Here is a 20,626-nt window from a genome sequence, read left to right on the forward strand (position 1 = left end):
TGTGTGTGTGTGTGTGTGTGTGTGTGTGTGTGTGTGTGTGTGTGTGTGTGTGTGTGTGTGAATGTTTTCATATATGGAATAAAGGAAAAAACCAAAATGGTAAGTGATATTGTAAAATATGAAAACAAAATTTACTACATTCACATAATGGATAAAGAAGAAAATATTATTGTATATTACAGCATCTGGAAAACAGTATTATGAGAAATAAAAGAGAAAACCAACATATTATACCATTAAGTGGGTCATCCAGAAATGAGGAGTGACTGCTTAAATGGTTTACAGAACTTAGAAGATGATGGCACATTACCTAAATATTATCACTACGATGTAAATGCATTTTACATTAAAAGGGTAAATGTTATAAATAAATCTAAGTGAAGCGTTTATTTTAAAATGTTCCTTTAGAGTCCTTTGGTAAAATATACAAACCCATAGACATTCTGTTTTTCCTGTAGGATGTCTCAACTTTGTATTACTTTCCCATTTCAGTCTTATTTCAAATAGTGAAGATTAATATGAAGCACATCTAAAGTATGAAATGAAGAGTTTTTTGAACATTCAAAGAAATGTCCAGGAAAAATAAATTGTTTTTAACAAAATTCAAAGAGATGTAACATGAAAAGACAGAATCAACAACGAAAAGGCTTCCTTTTCTACCATACTATTCCTTTTGGGGGGTGTTATGAACACAAAAAGAAAGTCTATAGGCAGGCCTGCTTTTTACATTGCAAGCATCAACACCTTTTAGGGACAAATCAGACACTATCCTGGCCCCCCCGCACCCTTTCCCACCCCCACCCCACCCCCAGTTTAGGATGAGAGGCATCTCCTGCCTTGTCTGTAGTTATAATGCTTGTTTCTATTTCGTCACGGTTGTGCAATAATTTCCCCGACTGCCTGAGGACAGCTATGCCCCCGCCATTTGTGCCTAGGCCAGTGTTTATCCAACAGTCAAATCACCTCCATCCAGCCTATATACCATGAATACTGCCAGTCTCGCTGTGAGAAAGGATAATGAAAGAGAGCAATTTCGGGAAGGGTTCAAAATCGATGCCACCAAGAACGAACATGATGCTAGTAAGATGTTCATCGGGGGACTTTCCCAAGAAATAAGCAAGCAGGTACTTCTGGAATACTTGTCTAAGTTTGGTGAAGTAATAGACTTTATTATAAAAACAGACCCAAATACCGGTCTGTCTAGGGGATTTGGATTCGTGCTTTTCAAAGACAGTGCCACAGTAGAGAAGGTGCTTCGAGTGAAAGACCACAAAGTTGATGGCAAGAAAATAAAATTTAAAAGGGCTAAAGCCCTGGAATCTCAATTCCCCAATAAAAAGATTTTTGTGGGTGGGCTGAACCCGCGGATGTCTGAAGAAAAAATAAGGGCTTACTTTGGCACATTTGGGCAGATAGAGGCTATAGAGCTTCCACTGTGTTCCGACACTCAGGAAAGAAGAGCTTTCGGCTTTATCAAATACAGGGATGAAAACCCCGTTAGAAAGGTCTTAAAAACCAGGTACCATTTCATTGGCTCCAGTCGTTGTGAAGTTAAAATGGCATACCCTAAAGAATATACAGCTAGACAGTTGAGTAAAAGAAAGACTATAGCTAAAGATAGTACAAGAAAATCAGTTCCAGCTGTGGAGTTAGAAAACAATTGGAGAGGAGGAGGCAGCCCAAGCTTCCACACTCTGGCTAACCCCGATGCTCAAGAAGCCAACCAAGATGCCCACAGAGCTGACTCATATACTTCTAGAGCAAACTCGGATGTACCTTTGGCAACTGTCCGTGGTTTCAGGGATACCCCCAATGCTTTCCAGTCGAACTCTAATGTTTTTGTGACAAATTCAACTGCTTTCATGGCAAGCAGTAATACTTTGAGGTCAAGCTCAAATACTGTATGGGTAAGCCATTGTGCTCTGGAGGCAAACCCAAATACCTTCTTGGCAAGCCAGTATACTCTTCCAAACACCTTAAGAATAAGCCAATACACTTTGGGAACATACGCAAATTCCTTAGGAGTGAGCCAGTATGCTTTGGCAGCGTTTTCAAATACTTTCGGGATAAACCAATATGCTTTGGGGGCAAATCAAAATGCTTTCTGGACAAACCAGTATCCTTTCGGAACATACTCAGATGCTTATGGGATAGGCCAATATGCTTCTGGAACAAGTCCAAATGCTTTTGGGGCAGGCCAGTATAGTTTGGGTACCAACTCAGATACCTGCAGGACAAACTGCTATGCTCTTGTGGCAAATCCATACAATATCTGGACAAACCAAAATGTTTTGGCGACAAACCCACATGTTTTCAGGATAAGCCAGTATGTTCTTGGGGCAAACCCAAGTGCCTTTGGGTCAAGTCAGTATTCGGTGGGAGCAACCCAAAACAGTTTTGGACCAAATCTACATAACTTCGGAGCAAATGGAAACTTTTGTGGGGCAGCTGGAAGTGGTGGAAGTACTGGAGGAGTTAATTTTTCTCAAGTATATGGCAATTTCCTGAATGTCTGGAATACACTGCCAGCTTTTCACGGCCCTGATGGTGATCATTTCTCCCTCTACAGTTATGGGGCTTATGATGCAAGATCTGCACCTAATTACAATGTGCAAATAAGCTTGTCAACACTCCCTGGGAATGGTTACCAGAGAATTTATTCAGCGTTTTGAAGCCTAACTACAAATCCTCTATCCGAGGACCATTCTGTCCAACAATAAAACATTCAGTAACTTATATGAAATGGCCCAACTACTGATTGATTGGACATTGCCACTATTTGCAGCAACTTTTGAAGTATCAATACATTTTCTATCACCTTTAACCATTGGACCTACAATAAAAAGACAAAGGCTTGAAACTAACTTGCTGAAGTTAGTTTGCTGGAAAATAAACATTGAAAACATTTATTTTTGAGTGACTACTGTTTTGAATTGGGTTATTCTTTTGACCTTTACATGTGTTTTGCTGCAGAGAGGGAAGAGACATTTATTACTGCCCCCTTATCTTGAATTCTGTGTTGCTGTATTTGGGTTAGAGGTACTCATACAGTCCATTCAACTAGTTAATTTCAGTGAATAGAAACAAATTGCTTCTGAATACTTTCTGAAAAATATATTTTTATGTTTGTTGCATGTCCCAAATGTACACATTCTCATGATGTGAAACACAATCACTATTGCAAACGACTTTTACTTTTGTGAATTCTATTGTTAGTTAATCCAGGAATTTCCCCTTTACCTTATGACAACACAGTTTGACAAGCTTATAGTTTCCTAATTAGAACTCACAAGTTGTATTCCTTGGTCTTTATTCTGGCTCTGTTTTTACCCTTATTTTGAGACAGAGACTTATTAAGTTACATAGGCTACCCTTTAACAAGGTGACTTTGAACTTGAAATCCTTCTGCCTCAGCATTACTTGGTTTTATTTCTAAATATTCAGTGATTTTTCTCCCTCAGTCTACCTTCTATTTACAGGGATCTATTCTATGTCAGAAATTAAATTCAGGGAAACAATCCCAAGAGGATAGAATTATACCTAATTATTAAGAGAAATTTTACAAAAGATGGCTTGCCCAGCTATCTAAAATGTATCTTGGCCAGGGGCTTACAGGAGGGATAAGTGAAGTGAGTTGGCCTTTGCCAATAATAATCGAGGAGGCATGCAAAGTTGAGAATAAAGACAGCACTCATCTTAGTAACACAGAATTTTCTTGTTTGGTTGGTTGGATATTTAGTTTGATATTGTGTTTGCTTGTTTGATTAAGAGTAGAAACAGGGTGTGTGCATGATTACTAAGGAAAGGGTAGTAAAAAGGGCTAAAACATTCTCAGCAGCAACATAACAAACCATCAATGTGAATTCTATATATTTCAATTTTTCAAGTAAATAGTCGTTATTGTTTTTAAAGGAAAAGTTTTAATGCTAAATATAATATCTAAATACTATCAAAAATCTGTTTCATCATGTAATCAAAACATTTACTGGGACAACAAGTCCTTGCCATATTAGCAATTTAGAACTAATATCTTCTAAAATGCACATGGACAATGGAAGTTTTGGCATATTAGTGGAATTGTGAACGAGATATTGTTAGCAAGGTTAATAAACTCATGAGATCAAATAATGTAGACCATCCATCCCCCTAGATCCCAAACATGAGAGAAATTAGAATGTGCAGTTACTCACTGAAGGAGGGAAAACATATAGCCTTAAGGAGCTATGAGAGTCCAAGTTACTCCATAAAGGTGCATACTCCACAAAAATATCCTAGTGTTCAAGATTCTGTCTTCTGAAACAGGCCAGGTACCAAAAGCCTCTGGAACGACTTTGTGGGTTAGGAGCTGACCTGGCTTTCACTCACCACTGTGAAGATACTGAACACAACTTCAAGGAATTCTAGTGTCTCCAAGTGGAATATATGTGCAAACTCTGACCAGTTCTCTGTGACATCACCCTATCTCAGCTTACATCATAGAACCCCTATCAGGCTGGTTCCTTCTGGAGTTACACTCAGAAACATTGAGCATCTCGAATTTATATTTTCATATGGCCTCCTAGAAATCCAAAATAAATAAATAAATAAATAAATAAATAAGTAAATAAATAAATAAATAAATTAATTAATAAATGAATAAATGAATGAATGAATGAATAAAAAATGAATAAACGAATAAACGAATAAATAACGAATAAATAAACGAATAAACCAATAAGCGAATATGCAAATTAGTGAATAAACAATGAATAATAAATGAATAAATGAATAAATGAATAAATGAATAAATGAATAAATGAACAAATGAACAAATGAACAAATGAACAAATGAATAAATAATAATGAATAAATGAATAATGAATATAAAATGGCCTGATTACCTGATTCACATGCTGCCCCAGTAGATTCATTCTTGCACCATTTTTATTGTGTATTTGATTTTCTTGTTTGTTTGTATGTTTTAGTTTTTTTGTTTGTTTACTTTTTGTTTTTATTTTCCTTCTGTGAAAGTCTTCGGTGTCTGGCATACCAACATACTTGGTGGTTATTTTTCCTGTACCAATCTTTCCCTTGGTTATCTTTAAGCTGTTCTTAGAATCAGAAATGTTGCCAGACTCTTGAGGCAACACACTGGATAGCACAATATTCACTTTATGAAAACCCACTGTTAGAGGAGGACAATTTTTATTCAAACAAAGCTGGAATTTAATAGGATTGAATACATTGTATTGAAGCCAATAGCAATCATGAATTATAGATTCTTTATAAAGTGCAAGGAAATCATAGACCTTGGGTCTGCTTACAAATTTGAGATAAACTTAAAAGAAACCCGATATCTAAGAGTCACATTTTAAAGGTCTTTAAAATTTACCAGCATTTCTGGTTACAAGGTAATTCGTAGATTAAATGCAGTAAAACAGGAAGAAATAGATAATGTAATTTTACTTTTGAAATATGGGTAGACAGAATTCTGGACATAGGTAAGTATGGAATTTACTTAGAAATTAGAGGGCACTTTAATTGTTCATGCCACATTGATCTTACGTGCTTAAAAAATATTTTTCAGTCCCCTCCACACATTACATCCTCTTCATAGGGGATGCCCTAACTATATAGTGGGTTAGATTCTTCCATCCATATCATCAATGTTGATTGTTATACTGTGTGAAATAGACAAGCTATGGAGGAAATATAGATGCCAGCCCCACTGGATGAATTTCTTAAAAATGAGAGAGAGAGAGAGAGAGAGAGAGAGAGAGAGAGAGAAAGAGAGAGGTATTTCTCCTCAAATTGTGTTAGGTGAGACAAGATAAAATCAAAATGACAATTGTCAAATTATAATTTTAATAAGGCACATTAAATAAAAGGAGATATTTTGGAAGAGTAAGGGCATCAGCAGGGGGTTCTGAGAAGATAGAAATGGAGGAGAGTGGAAAGGATGAAGATGGTTAAAGGTCTCTATTGACCTGTGCAAAGAGTCACAACAAAGCCCAGTGACTTGTACATTTAAAGCACATTGGTATTAAGTAGCTGATTCTAAATGATGGTTTGATTAAATTGGGAATTTTAGCTTCAAGATACTATTAAATTTATTTATATGTTTCTACTCTCATGTGGATGTTGCATTTTGAGCTGGATATGGGTGACAGGATATGCCAAAGTGATTAAGTTTTGTATATCAATATGCATCAAAAAAAAGTCACTCAGTGGGCTGCCATGCTTTCACAGGGAAGAAAGTAGCTAGTGATTTTAATTGTACATGAGGTAGAAAGAATACTGCCCCCACACTACTATAGATTTTCAAATATCCACCTTCATATAATGCTTCAATGTGTTTCCGCAAATGTAATTTTCTGTAGACTAATCCTCAGGTTTTAATATATTTGGAAAAATTGGACTGGGTCAGGAGGGATAGGACCTACAAATAAAAATCAATGAATAATGCTGTCATAGAAAAGGTTTAATTATGACAGGGAGTTTGTTTCTCTGTTACTAGCCCATTGGATCCCTTCTGTGATGGGAACATCCAACGAGAATTTCCTCATCTACTGATGGTGTCTTCATCTTGAATTTCCTGCCTCCTGAAAAGAAGTCATGCAAAATATGCTTCATTATATACTAAAAATCAGTGTCATTCTTTTTGTCAATACAAGATGTATGATTATGTCTCAAAATCATGAGCAACTGGGCCATAGAGGAAAAAAAATAGGCTATTTGTGCTGACTAAAGACGGGATGAGTTCAGTGTTATCATGTGCTCTCTTCGTGAAAGAAAGCAGCATAGCAGGTGAGAATAGATCAGAGAAGTACAGCCCAGGAGGGACTCATCCATCTGCTGTTGGCCTTGGAGATATAAAGGAACACTACATAAAGGATCCCTAGAAAGAGTGCCAGCCACTGCTTTTAGCTAGTGGAACCAGTTTTAGAATCATCATTTTCTAGATTTTAAAAGAAAACAAGATTTCTAGATTTTAAAAGAAAACAAAATTACTCTAATTTACTATGGCCATTTGATACATCAGTGATCATCAACAAGGTGTACAGTTTTGGACAGAAGTATGGGGACTCAGAAAAAGCCTGTTCTTGGAACTCCCTCTGCCTTCAAGTGAGGGAGGCATCTTCCCAGCAACACTAGTAAACACTCTATATTGGTAATGGTACCCCCATCCTTTCCAGATTAGTGGTTTTCAAACCATTGGTTGAAACTCCTCTCAGGGCTCAAACAACTTTTTTAAAAGTGTCCCATATCAAATATCTTGTATATAAGATATATACATTATAATCGATAACTATAACAAAATTATAGTTTGAAGTTGAAATGAAATAACTTTATGGTTTGGGAGCTGTATTTTAAAGGATTACAATATTGGGAAAATTGAGTATTTCTATTCCTGACTACTCTAAATCATGCCTGTCAGTATCATCTGGAGGAATAACCCCCTCTATTCAATCTGGAACTCCCGGAAAAATTAATACATCACCCAAAATTATGAAAGTTAAACAGCGGCTGTACCATAGTCTATAAGCAGGGCATGGTGACATATTAAGCAAATGAGGAAAAAAAAGTAAATCACTGTGACTCCATGATATTTTGCCAAATGAGAAGCAGAGGAGTAAAAGCATTACCCAAGTGGTGACATCAAGAGGAAAGCATTGTCAGAATAACTAGCAAAATTTTTAAATACATGCCCTAAAGTCTGGATTTAAATTAGGTGAGAATCTTCCAAAACAAAAGGAAGTGCAGAATCTTGAAGAAGGAGTTGAGGAAACAAGAGAAAAGCAAAAGGGAATTAACCAAATAAAAACAGTCAGAAGAAGTAGGTATGAAAGACATATCTGGGTAAGATGAACAGAGAAGTGGAGGTTAGAGGAGGCAGAAGGGACTGAGATGGCTCACAGCTTAGGAACACTGGTTGCTTTTGAAGAGGAACAGGGCTCAATTTCTAGCACTCACATAGTTGTTCACAACAATCTGCAATTGTAGTTCCAGAGGATCTGATCACACACAAACACACACACACACACACACACACACACACAGACAAAGACACAGAGATACACAGACACACAGACACACAGACACACACACATATCCCATAGAGAAAAACTTTTAAAAATCATTTACATAACAAATAAAAAAAACCACAGAAGGGCCTAATATAGAGTATTCCCATTTAAGACTAGCATTCAGAAGCAGGCTGGTCTGTGTTAGTTTAATACCTTCCTGGATCATATGCTTTTTCAGAATTTTACGTTTTTTTTTGTTTGTTTGTTTGTTTGTTTGTTTGTTTGTTTGTTTTATTTGTTTTTTTAGGTTTGAAACACTGACCAAAACAATAAGGCAGACAATCTAAATGTACCAACATTCTTCTCCCTCTGCCTCTCCCTTTCCCTTTCTCTCTCCCTCTTTCTTTCTTTCTTTCTTTCTTTCTTTCTTTCTTTCTTTCTTTCTTTCTTTCTTTCTCTCTCTCTCTCTCTCTCTCTCTCTCTCTCTCTCTCTCTCTCTCTCTCTCTCTCTCTCTTTCTTTCTTTCTTTCTCTTTCCTCCTTCCTTCCGAATTTTATCTCTTTGTCTCTCTCTTTATTTTTTGTCTTTATTTGCTTTTTTTTTCTATCATTTTCTCAATCTCCCCTCATTCTTTCCTTCTTTCTTTCCTCCCTTCCTCTCACTTTCTCTCACTCTCTTCCTCTTTCATTCTTTTCTTTATTTCTTTGTTTCTTTCTGTATTACTTTCTCTCAATCTCTAAACAGATATAAATATTTTGAAATGATCCCATGCATCCTATTTGATCACACAGGACAAGGCTGAAGTTAATTAAAGCTTAAATTAAAAACCAAACACTTAAATAAAATAAAATCATTTAAAAAATAAAGAAAACACTAAAAATACAATAGAAACCTGAAAAAGAAGAAACTCTAAATCACGTTTCTAAAAATTCTACAAATCCTTTTAAAATACCATAGGAATCTAAAATGAATACACAAGAAGCCGAAATATCCCTAAAACCTTTGCTTATTTATTTATTTATTTATTTATTTATTTATTTATTTATTTATTTATTTATTCATTCATTCATTCACTCATTTATTTATTTTAAATTTATTTTGTATATTTTGTAAATTCTCTCTTTCTCCCTATGTTTCTGTCTCTGAATCTTTCTCTCTTTATCCCTTCCTCTATCTCTGTCTCTGTCTCTGTCTCTGTCTCTCTCTGTCTCTGTCTCTTTCTTTCTTTCTTTCTTTCTTTCTTTCTTTCTTTCTTTCTTTCTTTCTTTCTTTCTCTCTCTCATCCTTCCTTCCTTCCTTCTTTCCTTCCTTCCTTCCTTCCTTCCTTCCTTCCTTCCTTCCTTCCTTCCTTCCTTCCTTCCTTCCATCCATCCTCTCTCTCTCCCTCTCTTTCTTTTTTCTTTTTCTTTCCTTTATTGTTTGTTTTTTTTCTAATTCTCTCTCTCTCTCTCTCTCTCTCTCTCTCTCTCTCTCTCTCTCTCTCTCTCTCTCTCTCTCTCTCCCTCTCTCCCTCTGTTAATTATTTTTTGAGTTTTTTTGATTTGGTTTTTCTGTGTATCTCTTATTGTCCTCCGCTTCCTGTAGAGACCATGCTGAACTCTGATTAAAAAAATCATTTACATCTGCCTCTCAATAGTTGGAATTAAAGGCATGTTCAACACAGTCTGGCAAAACCAAAACAATGAAACACCAAAGATAAAACCCTAATTTTTTTTTTGGAAAAAAGAGAACAACAAAAATTACAACAACAACAAAAAAACTACAAGAAATACAGTACAATACTTCAAAAAATGAAATCAGTTAAAGCATAAATTAAAACCGAAACCCTAAAGTATACTAACATAATTAGAAAAAACAAACAAAACAAAACAGAACAAAAAAAAATACATTAGAATCTCGAAACCAGAAACTCTAAATTACTATACTAAAGTCCCTAAAAAATTTGAAATACCCTAGAAATCTGAAAAGAATACACAAGAAGCCGAAATATGCCTAAGATATTATTTATTTATTTATTTATTTATTTATTTATTTATTTATATTCATAATTATTTATTTAATAAATTTTGACTTTCTCTCTTTCTATCTTTCTTTCTCTTTAACTCCTCTTCCTAACTTTATCTCTCTGTCTCTTTATTTCTTGTCTTTATTTGTTTTTTTACCTTTTTTCTATCTTTTCCTCACTCTCCCTTCCTTCATTCTTCCTTCCTTCCTTCCTTCCTTCCTTCCTTCCTTCCTTCCTTCCTTCCTTCCTTCCTTCCTTCCATCCTATCATTATCTCTCACTCTCTCTGTCTTTCTTTCTTTTTTTTAGTTCTTTGGTTTTTTTCTATATTACTTTCTCTCTCTGTCACAAAGATATAAATATTTCGAATTGATCCCATGCATCTTATCTTATCACCTAAGAAAAGGCTAAAGTCAATTAAACCTTAATTTAAAACCCAAACACTTAAATACACTAAAATCATTAAAAAAAAAGAAAGAAAACACTAAAAATACATTAGAAGCCTGAAAATCAAGAAACTCTAAATCTCTATTCTAAAAACTCTACAAATCTTTTTAAAATACCATACAAATCCAAAAAGAATACACATGAACCTATAATATCCTTAAAACGTTTGTTTGTTTGTTTATTTGTTTTAAATTAATTTTGTAAATTTTATAAATTTTGTCTTTTTCCCTATGTTTTTTTCTGTCTCTTTCTCTCTTTCTCCCTTCCTCTCTTTGTTTCTTTCTTCCTTTCTCTCTCTCTTCGATCATTCCTTCCTTCCTTGCTTCCTTTCTTCCCTCCTTCCTTCCTTCCTTCCTTCCTTCCTTCCTTCTTTCCTATATCTCTCCCTCTTTTTCTTATTTTTTTCTTTTTCTTTCCTTGTTTGTTTTTTTCTTTCTAAATTTCTTCTCTTTCTCTCTCTCTCTCTCTCTCTCTCTCTCTCTCTCTCTCTCTCTCTCTCTCTCTGACCTTCTCTCTCTCTCTCTCTCTCTGTGTCTCTCTCTTTCTCTGACCTTATCTCTCTCTCTCTCTCTGTGTCTCTCTCTATCTGTGTCTCTTTCTCCCTCTGTTTTTTTTTTTTTTTTTTTTTTTTGAGGTTTTTAGATTGGGTTTTTTCTGTGTATCTCTTACTGTCCTCCAGCATCCTAAAGAGACCATGCTGAACTCAAAGTAAAAAAAAAAATAAAAAAAAAAAATCACTTACATCTGCCTCTCAATAGTTTGAATTAAAGGCATGGTCAACACTGCCTGGCAAAACCAAAACAATGAAACCCTAAATATAAAACCCTACATTTTTTTTGGAAAAAAGAGAACAACAAAAATTACAACAACAACAACAAAACTAGAAGAAATACCGTAAAATGCATTAAAAGATGAAATCACTTAAAGCATAACTTAAAATCGAAACCCTAAAATACAGTAACATCATTAAAAAAACAAAACAAAACAAAACAGAACAAAAAAAAAAAAAGATTAGAAGCCTGAAAAACAAGAAAATCTGAATCACTATACTAAAGACTCTACAAAACTTTTGAAATACTCTAGAAATCTGTAAAGAATACACAATAAGCCAAAATATGCCTAAGATATCTATTTATTTATTTATTTATTTATGATTACTAATTAATTTAATAAATTCTGTCTTTCTCTCTTTCTTTCTCTCTCCCTTTCTTTCTTTCTTTCTTTCTTTCTTTCCTTCCTTCTTTCTTCCTTCCTTCCTTTCTTTCTTTCTTTCTTTCTTTCTTTCTTTCTTTCTTTCTTTCTTTCTTTCTTTCTTTCTTTCTTTCTTTCTTTCTGTTTCCTACTTCCTTCCTAACTTTATCTCTTCGTCTCTCTTTTTCTTTATTTTTTGTCTTTATTTATTTTTTCTATCATTTTTCTCACTCTACCCTCTTTCCTTCATTCTTTCTTTCCTTCCTTCATCTTTCCTTCAATCCTTCCTTCCTTCTTTATTTCCTCCCTTCCTCTCACTCTCTCTCTTTCATTCTTTTTCTTTATTTCTTTGTTTCTATCTGTATTACTTTCTCTCTATCTATTAACAGATATAAATAAATCGAAATAATCCCATGCATCCTATCTGATCACCCAGGACAAGGCTGATGTCAATTAAAGCTTTAATTAAAAACCAAAACTTAAATACACTAAAATCATTTAAAGAAAACACTAAAAATACAATAGAATCTTGAAAATCAAGAAACTCTAAATAACTTTTCTAAAAACTCTACAAATCCTTTTAAAATACCATAGAAATCTAAAAAGAATACACATGTAGCAGAAATTTGCCTAAAATATTTATTTGTTTATTTGTTTATCTATTTATCTATTCATTTATTTATTTGTTTGTGTGTTTGTTTGTTTGTTTTAAATTTTTTTTTATATATTATGAATTCTGTCTTTCTCCCTATGTTTCCATCTCTGAATCTTTCTCCTTTTCTCTTTCTTTCTTTCTTTCTTTCTTTCTTTCTTTCTTTCTTCCTTCCTTCCTTCCTTCCTTCCTTCCTTCCTTCCTTCCTTCCTTCCTTTCTTTCTTTCTTTCTTTCTTTCTTTCTTTCTTTCTTTCTTTCTTTCTTTCTTTCTTTCTTTCTTTCTTTCTCTCTCTCTTTCTCTCTATCTTTCTTTCTTTCTATCTCTTCCATCCTTCCTTTCATTCTTTCTCCCTTCCTTCCTTCCTTCCTTCCTTCCTTCCTTCCTTCCTTCCTTCCTTCCTTCCTTCCTTCCTTCCATTCTTCCTTCCTTTCTTCCTACCTTCCTTCCTCTATCTCTCTCTCTTTCTTTTTTCTTTTTCTTTCCTTGTTTGTTTTTTTCTTTCTAACTTTCTATCTCTCTCTCTCACTCAGTCTCTCTCACTTTCTCTCACTCTCTATTTCTCTCTCTGACTCTCTCTCCCTCTGTTTATTAATTTTTTTTTGAGTTTTTTATATGGGTTTTTCTTTGTATATCTTACTGTTCTCCAGCTTCCTGCAAAATCATTAAAGTTCATTTTTAAAAATAAAACAGAAAAAACTAAAAATAAAATAGAAGCCTAAAAAACTAGAAACGCTAAATCACTTTTCAAAAACTCTACAAATCCTTTTATAATACCATAGAAATCTAAAACGAATACACATAAAGCTGAAATATCCCTAAAACGTTTATTCATTCATTTATTTATTTATTTTTAATTAATTTTGTATATTTCATAAATTCTGTCTTTCTCCATATGTTTCCATCTCTGAATTGTTCCCTCTTTCTCCCTTTCCCTCTCTTATTTTCTTTCTTTCTTTCTTTCTTTCTTTCTTTCTTTCTTTCTTTCTTTCTCTTTCTTTCTTTCTTTCTTTCTTTCTTTCTTTCTTTCTTTCTTCCTTCCTTCCTTCCTTCCTTCTTTCCTTCTTTCCTTCTTTCTTTCTTTCTTTCTTTCTTTCTTTCCTTTCCTTTCTTTCTTTCTTTCTTTCTTTCTTTCTTTCTTTCTTTCTTTCTTTCTTTCTTTCTTTCTGTTTCCTCCTTCCTTCCTAACTTTATCTCTCTGTCTCTCTTTTTCTTTATGTTTTGCCTTTATTTGTTTTTTCTTTTTTTATCTATCAATTTCTCACTCTCCTCTCCTTCCTTCCTTCTTTCCTTCCTTCCTCTCACTCTCTCTCACTCTCTCACTTTCAATCTTTTTCTTTATTTCTTTGTTTCTTTCAATATTACTTTCTCTCCATCTCTTATCAGATATAAATATATCGAAATAATCCCATGCACCTGACCTGAACACCCAGGACAAGGCTGATGTCCATTAAAGCTTAAATTAAAAACCCAAACTTAAATACACTAAAATCATTAAAAGAAAAAAAAATAAAGAAAACACTAAAAATACAATAGAAGCCTGTAAATCAGAATGTGTCCACTCGTAAGTTGGGTCGACCCAATGAATGGCCACACATCCATATGCATTTAAGCGGCAATACTTCAACTTATTGGGCTTTCAAACAAACATAAGTATGAAGTAGATGGGGTTGAATTGATGAGTACATATGGGTATTGGGAAATACTGGGAAATGAAAAGTAGATGTGATCATCCTTCATTGTATTCCTATATGAAATTATCAAAAATAAAGAAAAAACATTAAAAATGAGTTGTTTGTTTCTAAACACACTAAGTACATAAAGGTCATTTTTAATACTTATAAATATGAATTTCTGCCCTTTCCAATTTATAACCCCTATGACAATCCTGAGTGCACTATTTACTTATTCTCATGCATTAAATTATTCTTAAGTTTAGTGACATAAGCTCATAATTGCTGTCATATCCCAAAGCAAGTAGACCAAAGCTCTGAGTTCAAGTTTCTGAGTGTTCTACTTTTGGCCTTCACAGAGCCTGTTGTTAATCTAATATTTTAATTATAAAGATCCTTCTTTTTGATAGCCTTTTCATGGTAGCCTCTGACTTTTTACAAATTGCTAGGCTGTCTCACTAATTACACACTGACTTGTTGCTTCTGTCTGTTTTCTGTGTGTCAGACTTGCCACAGAATATCGTAAAACGTGGGTCTTTCTTTGACTTTCACTTCTATGAACAGATAACATGACCAAGGTACTCTTATAAGGACAACATTTAGTTGGAGCTGCTTACTGTTTCAGAGACTTAGTACATTACATCAAGAAGTGAGCATGGCGGTGTCTGGGCAGTCTTGGTTTAGGAGGAGCTGAGAGTTCTACAACTTCATCTGAAGGCTGCTTGCAGAATATTGACTTACAGTCCTCTAGGATAAGGGTCTTAAAGCCTACACCCACAGTGACACAGCTAATCCAAAAAGACCACACCTACTTCTAATAGTGCTACTCCCTGAGATGAGCATGTACAAACCATCACAACATGAAGTTCATTTCATAGAGCTGAGCAAGTAAAAAGGCCTCAGTAACAGCCAAAGGGAGTGGAATTCCCAGTGTTTTGCAACCCAATCATTTTGTTTTATTTTGCTCATTAGAAACAAATTATTATGTTCAGTCTATACTCCTATATAAAGGATGTGACACTAATATGTAGTCCTGTGGTCACTGGGACTTATACATGAACCTGTGTATTATATTTAGTAATCATCTTTAATTAAAAAGTATATGCTTATGTTAATTATATTTAATAGATATTTTTGATCACTTACCTCCTAGAAGGATAGAAAAAAGGTAGAGATACTGAACTATTTGTTAACAATCTAAGGGTTATTGAAGTATTTATTTATGGACAGCACTGTTAAAAACATCATTTGAACTTAGTCACATAACCTCTAAACTAATTAAAAATATATGATATTAATACAATTTGCTTAAACATTACCTGATTCAGATGCTTAGATAAAAAGCATGGAGCACAGATTCCAAACACATAGTCTAATCCTCTACATATCATCCAATTCTTGGCAACAACAAGTAAACCACAAATGTCCCACCCAAGTTTTGCTACCCATATGCTTGGGACACTGACAATTAGTGGTTCCTAGATCCTTAGCACACATCCCAAACTTCCTTTGTCATCCTTTAGCTCTGAGTACTGACAGATAAGGAGTCACCAGACCCTGATACTGGGCCTGAATTTCCCCAAGATCCAGGTGTGGACCAAGCCACAATGCACAAATGATTGGATCCCTGTTTCAAATTGCACTCTAAAACTAACTCCAGATGTGGAAGTCAAAGCACAGAAAGAAAGAAAAGAAGAGCAGAAAGATACTATACCTCTCGTAAAAGTTACAAACCACATCATGATGCCCCCAGTGAAAATAACCTTGAAAACCTACCAGAAACATTTTAAATAAATAGTAAATCATGTTCAGATGACAAGAATATATTCCAGGATAATAAAAGGAGTTGATTACTTAGTACTTACCTTTGAAATGTGTTCAACCCAAGTTATAAAGCCTTTAGAGGGGGACCATGGAAGACAAAGTGTTGTAACACTTTTAGGTAGTAAGCTGATTATTTTCAAGTACAACATTGACAGTTTATGGAAAATGTTTTTAAAGCTTATGATCCATGCAGGATTGGAGATATTTAAACTCTCCAGTATTTTATAGGTATAATAATTTCAATAAAAATAGGAAGAGATGAGGTAACACTTCATTTTCTAAATATGAAAGTCAAAGAATATTCTAGGACTTTCTAAAGAAACATGACCCTGGAAATGATAGATGTGACTATCTAGTTCACTTTCATTAAAATAAGGATTACAGAAAATAAATGATCAATCTATTTTTAAATTACCACTATTAGTCTCATATACTTTATGTTAAAATTGCATAGTACATTAAATGGCTATTCAATGAATGTTAGTTTTTATGCTAATTCTTGATAAAACTTACAATAAACATTATATAACATACTGGGATTCTTGATAATATTAATAATATTTATATGTTCTAAAACCTAAATTTATTTAACATTGTATTTGCTTAAAAGTACCACGTTTATTAACATCATAAATTGAAATAAAGTTATGTTAAGATTAATTTGCATCTATACAATTTAACTATGCTCAAAATTCATCTAATTGAATAATAGCATTTTTCGAAAATTATACTCTTATTTTAAATAAGATACTTTTAACTTAGAATACAAAATCAATAATATTTTTTGAAAAACAACAGAAATACTTGTTTTGTAATATAACTAGAGAAATACTTTTTAAAAAACTCGTTCAAATAGACTAATATTATACAAGCAATACAATCTTCAAAACTTGTTAGAAGAAAAATTATATAGGTGTTTAAGTATTTCAGCATGTATTTTGAAAATGGTTTATTGCTTCTCTTGTAAAGTTTATAAAAACTGTAATTGAAATTGTGTAATAAATTTACTTGTCTATTGATCTAGCCAGACACTACTTCACTATAAAAAAATCTTCTTTACATTCAGAACCAGACTTCAGCAGCCAGGATAGGAGAATATTGTGGCCAGTCATGTTCAGAATACATGCGAGGAGCCTTATTTGTGCATTGTAATCCTCCTGAGAATTACCCAGATACTCCATTTGATTCTACACCAGGAAAGTATAAGATAATGGAAGCAGTAATAAAAAATTACCCAGATGGGCATAAAGCAGTTCTGCTGCCTGTCCTGGATCTACCACAAAGGCAGAATAGAAGGTTTTTCCTCTCTGCTGTGAACAAGGTGGCAGAAGTTTTAGAACTACCTCTAATGAGAGTATGCAAAGTAAAAACTTTTTATACAATGTATAATCAAAAGCCAGTTTCATGTATGTACTAGTATCTTTGCATGCTTGAGATTCTGAGAGACTGGAGACCCTTCAGAGAATGCTTAGAACAAAAGGTAGATGCACTATACCTGAAAAACTATTCACTGTTATGGAAGGTGAATACTTCAGGATGTGTAAATGCACCAATGATTCAAATAAATGACAACTTCTATGAGGATCTAACAACCAAGGTTATTGAAGATAATACTAATGAACTCAGAACTGGGAAAGTTCCAAAGCGTGGGCCAAGAAGCGTCTGGTTCTATTTTGAGCCAGCTGGAGGCCTTCCTTCTTTGACTGAACCACCCAAACAACCTAGCATTGGTGTAGAAGAAAGACTTTAACTTATATTCACTGTAGAGATGTCACTGGAGAAATAAAATATGAAATTATTTACATTTTTTAAAATCCTCTTTATTTTCACAGTACTTCCAGTTATGCATTTTGCTTGGTGAATTCTTTTCCTTTAATAATTGGTTTTCATGATCTGCTATGATAGAGTATTATCACCAATTGGTGCTTTAAAAGGAACAGTAGTGAAAGCCATTACACAGTGTCAGAGCATTAGTGATTCACTGATAGACTATAACAGAAAGACCCTGATGGCAGATAAAAATATACAGCTTTTATTTCATGTTATTATTAAGAGCCACTGAATTTAAAATGGGAAAAAAGCCAGCCACATATTACTCATTATAGCTCAAATAAATTAAAGTGCTAATTTTATATTTCTCTAATCACATATTCATTCAATATTGTTCTCATTTGCTGCCTTCCAAGACTGGCATTTATAATTTGACTATTCATCAGAAATATGTAAGGCTTTTACAAGAAAAAAATCCCTTTTCATTGTAAATGAATCTATAAAATAATAATACCTAGTTTCCTGAAACACTTAGACTATAAAGAAAAAATTTTAGATGGTAAAACTTATAAAATTATGTATTAAATTGAAATGAGAATATGGAACCTTGCACAAGGGCATCTTCCTGAAGTAGCAATGAATTTGAGCCATGTGATAAGATCCAGGAGTGATATGATAATTCAGACAAATTAAAGAAGTAGGTTAAAGTCCAGTCCATCTGCTAACAATTGTGAGCAAGGCTGGAAAAGAAATGCAGAAGATTTCAGGTAGAATACCAGAGGAAGTGATCTCTTCAGTGTTCTATCTCTGTGAAGAAAAACATTCAAGAGTGATTTGCTTACAGTCCACTGTCATTATGGAGGGTAGCCTGGTGGCATGCAGACACAGGTGCTGGTGAAGTCACTGAGGATTCTATTACTGGATTCACAGGGACCAGCAAGAATAAGACACTGGCACTGATCTGACATTCTTTCATCGACAAGGTCATATTTCCTCCTATAAGGCCTCACCTACTAGTACAAGGCCACATCTTCTAATTTCTCTGAAGTAGTGCCATTCCCTTATGACCAAGCACTGGAATACATGAGCCCACAGGTGTCATTCTTTTTTTTTTTTTTTTTTTTTTTTTTTGGTTTTTCGAGACAGGTGTCATTCTTATTCAAACCACTGCAGAAAGCAAAATTAGAAATCCACTGAAGTATAATTGTTGCTTTGTTCGTAATTAAAATTATTTTCAGGACACCATGTAAATAGTGAGAGCTATGCTTTATCCAAGTTGAACTGCTCTTGTCTGTAGTTACCATTAATATGACTTTGAATAGTTTATTTTTTGGTATATATTCTTTAGTAATTTAAATATTAAATAGGGTTGGAAGGAAGGCACAGTGATTAAAGGTGCTTGCTGCTAATCCTGGAGTACTGCACTTGATCCCTGGACACTACAATCTATACGCTAGAATGGAATCACAAATTTTCCTCTGACTTCTGCATAAGCACAACCCACATGCACTGAATAACAATGTAAAACTAAATTAATAATTAGTTAAATGTAAAGTTAAATTAATTAACTTACTTTTTAAAGAAGGGATACGGAGAAGACCCATTAGTGACTCATGCATTATGCTAATTTAGGGTACCAAGTTCTGTTCAGTGCACCTATATCAGGCAGCTCACAACATTGGATAAGTACATCTCTAGCTGTTGGGAGTCTTAATTTTGACTTCTAGATCCATTGTCAATATCACCTGCATATATCAACATTCTAACATATATATTTTGTTGAAACTATGTTTTAAATCTTTACAGACAGAAATAAAGTTTATATTAATGACCCAAAATTATATTGTAGCATAAATTAAGGATACAAATTCTAAGTTAACAGAATGTTGAATTTAGTAATTTCATTAACATATGAGAGAAGTGTTTTACTAGGACAATATTCTCTGTTGTATTTAAGTTCTGTTTTAAAGTTGTATAAATAGTATATATTTTATGTGCCCTTTGTGGACAGGCATTTTGAATCCCATGTACCTATAGTTCACTCATGATATAGTTATCTGTAATTTTGTATAAGTGCATGTGTGTGTGTATGTGTGTGTGTATGTATATATGTATATATGTATATATATATATATATATATATGTGTGTGTGTGTGTGTGTGTGTGTATATATAATGCATGTATATGTATGTATATGTATATATAATGTATATGTATATATACGGCATAGAAATATAATTCATTCTCTCTGATTAATAAATTTTATTTTTCATGCTTTATTATATGTGTTTGGGTGGGTTTGCCCACACATGTATCTGGGCATTGTGTGTGTATGTGCTGTTTCTGGATACAACAAGAGGAATCAGATCTCTTCAAGCTGGAGTTACAGGAAGTTCTTACTTGCCATATGGGTGTTGGGATTAGAAGAGAGCTCTTGCAGGAGAAGCAATTGCTCTTAACTGCAGAAGCATATCTCCATTCGCAGGAGAGATAACATAGAGTCGTTTCTAGTTAAATGTCTTATAAATAGAGTTGTTAGAAATTCACTCATGAATATTTTTAATTAAAATGTGGATTTATTATGCATATAATGAAGTCGATTATCATCTTATAAAAATTATAAAACCACATTTTGAAATGTCTATTGTCTATCAGAAATGCAGGAAGGTTTCAGTTTCTTTATAAAGTGTTATTGTTCGAAAGTACAATGTTTTCCTTATCTCAATCTTACAAGTTGATATTTTAAATTACAATAATTTTAAATATAATAATTTATATACTACATACTGATTACCTTATTAAACATTAAATATGTTTTTAGAGTACAAAATAACTGAGTTTGTTTCACTCATAAAGACAGATTTATTGATTTACAAATACCATTTAGTAGATGTCTACATAATACAGGATAAACTTTTTATTTCAAAATTTGTACCTTCATCTTGTCTGTAAAGATATTTTTATAAATTAGGTGATTTTTTAAACTTTAATATATAGAACATGATATTTCTTGTAAAATCATTTTAAGTTCACATCAAGGCTTATGCTTTGTCAGGGTTA

General features: G+C 33.5%; 1 protein-coding gene and 1 pseudogene across 1 annotated transcript; both read left to right on the plus strand.

The window, feature by feature from the left end:
- The first annotated feature begins 943 nt into the window (after positions 1-943).
- On the plus strand, positions 944-2,840 carry LOC146999778 (uncharacterized). Its single transcript, XM_085834434.1, has one exon. The coding sequence runs from the start codon at positions 984-986 to the stop codon at positions 2,670-2,672; it is 1,689 nt and encodes a 562-aa protein (XP_085690560.1). The 5' UTR covers positions 944-983; the 3' UTR covers positions 2,673-2,840.
- A 7,847-nt stretch (positions 2,841-10,687) lies between these two features.
- Positions 10,688-17,546, plus strand: LOC146999779 (NADH dehydrogenase [ubiquinone] flavoprotein 2, mitochondrial pseudogene; annotated as a pseudogene).
- Positions 17,547-20,626: the final 3,080 nt, after the last annotated feature.

Source organism: Mus caroli, unplaced genomic scaffold (assembly GCF_978045245.1).
Source record: "Mus caroli unplaced genomic scaffold, Mus_caroli_1 scaffold_39, whole genome shotgun sequence".
NCBI classification, from domain to species: Eukaryota; Metazoa; Chordata; class Mammalia; order Rodentia; family Muridae; genus Mus; species Mus caroli.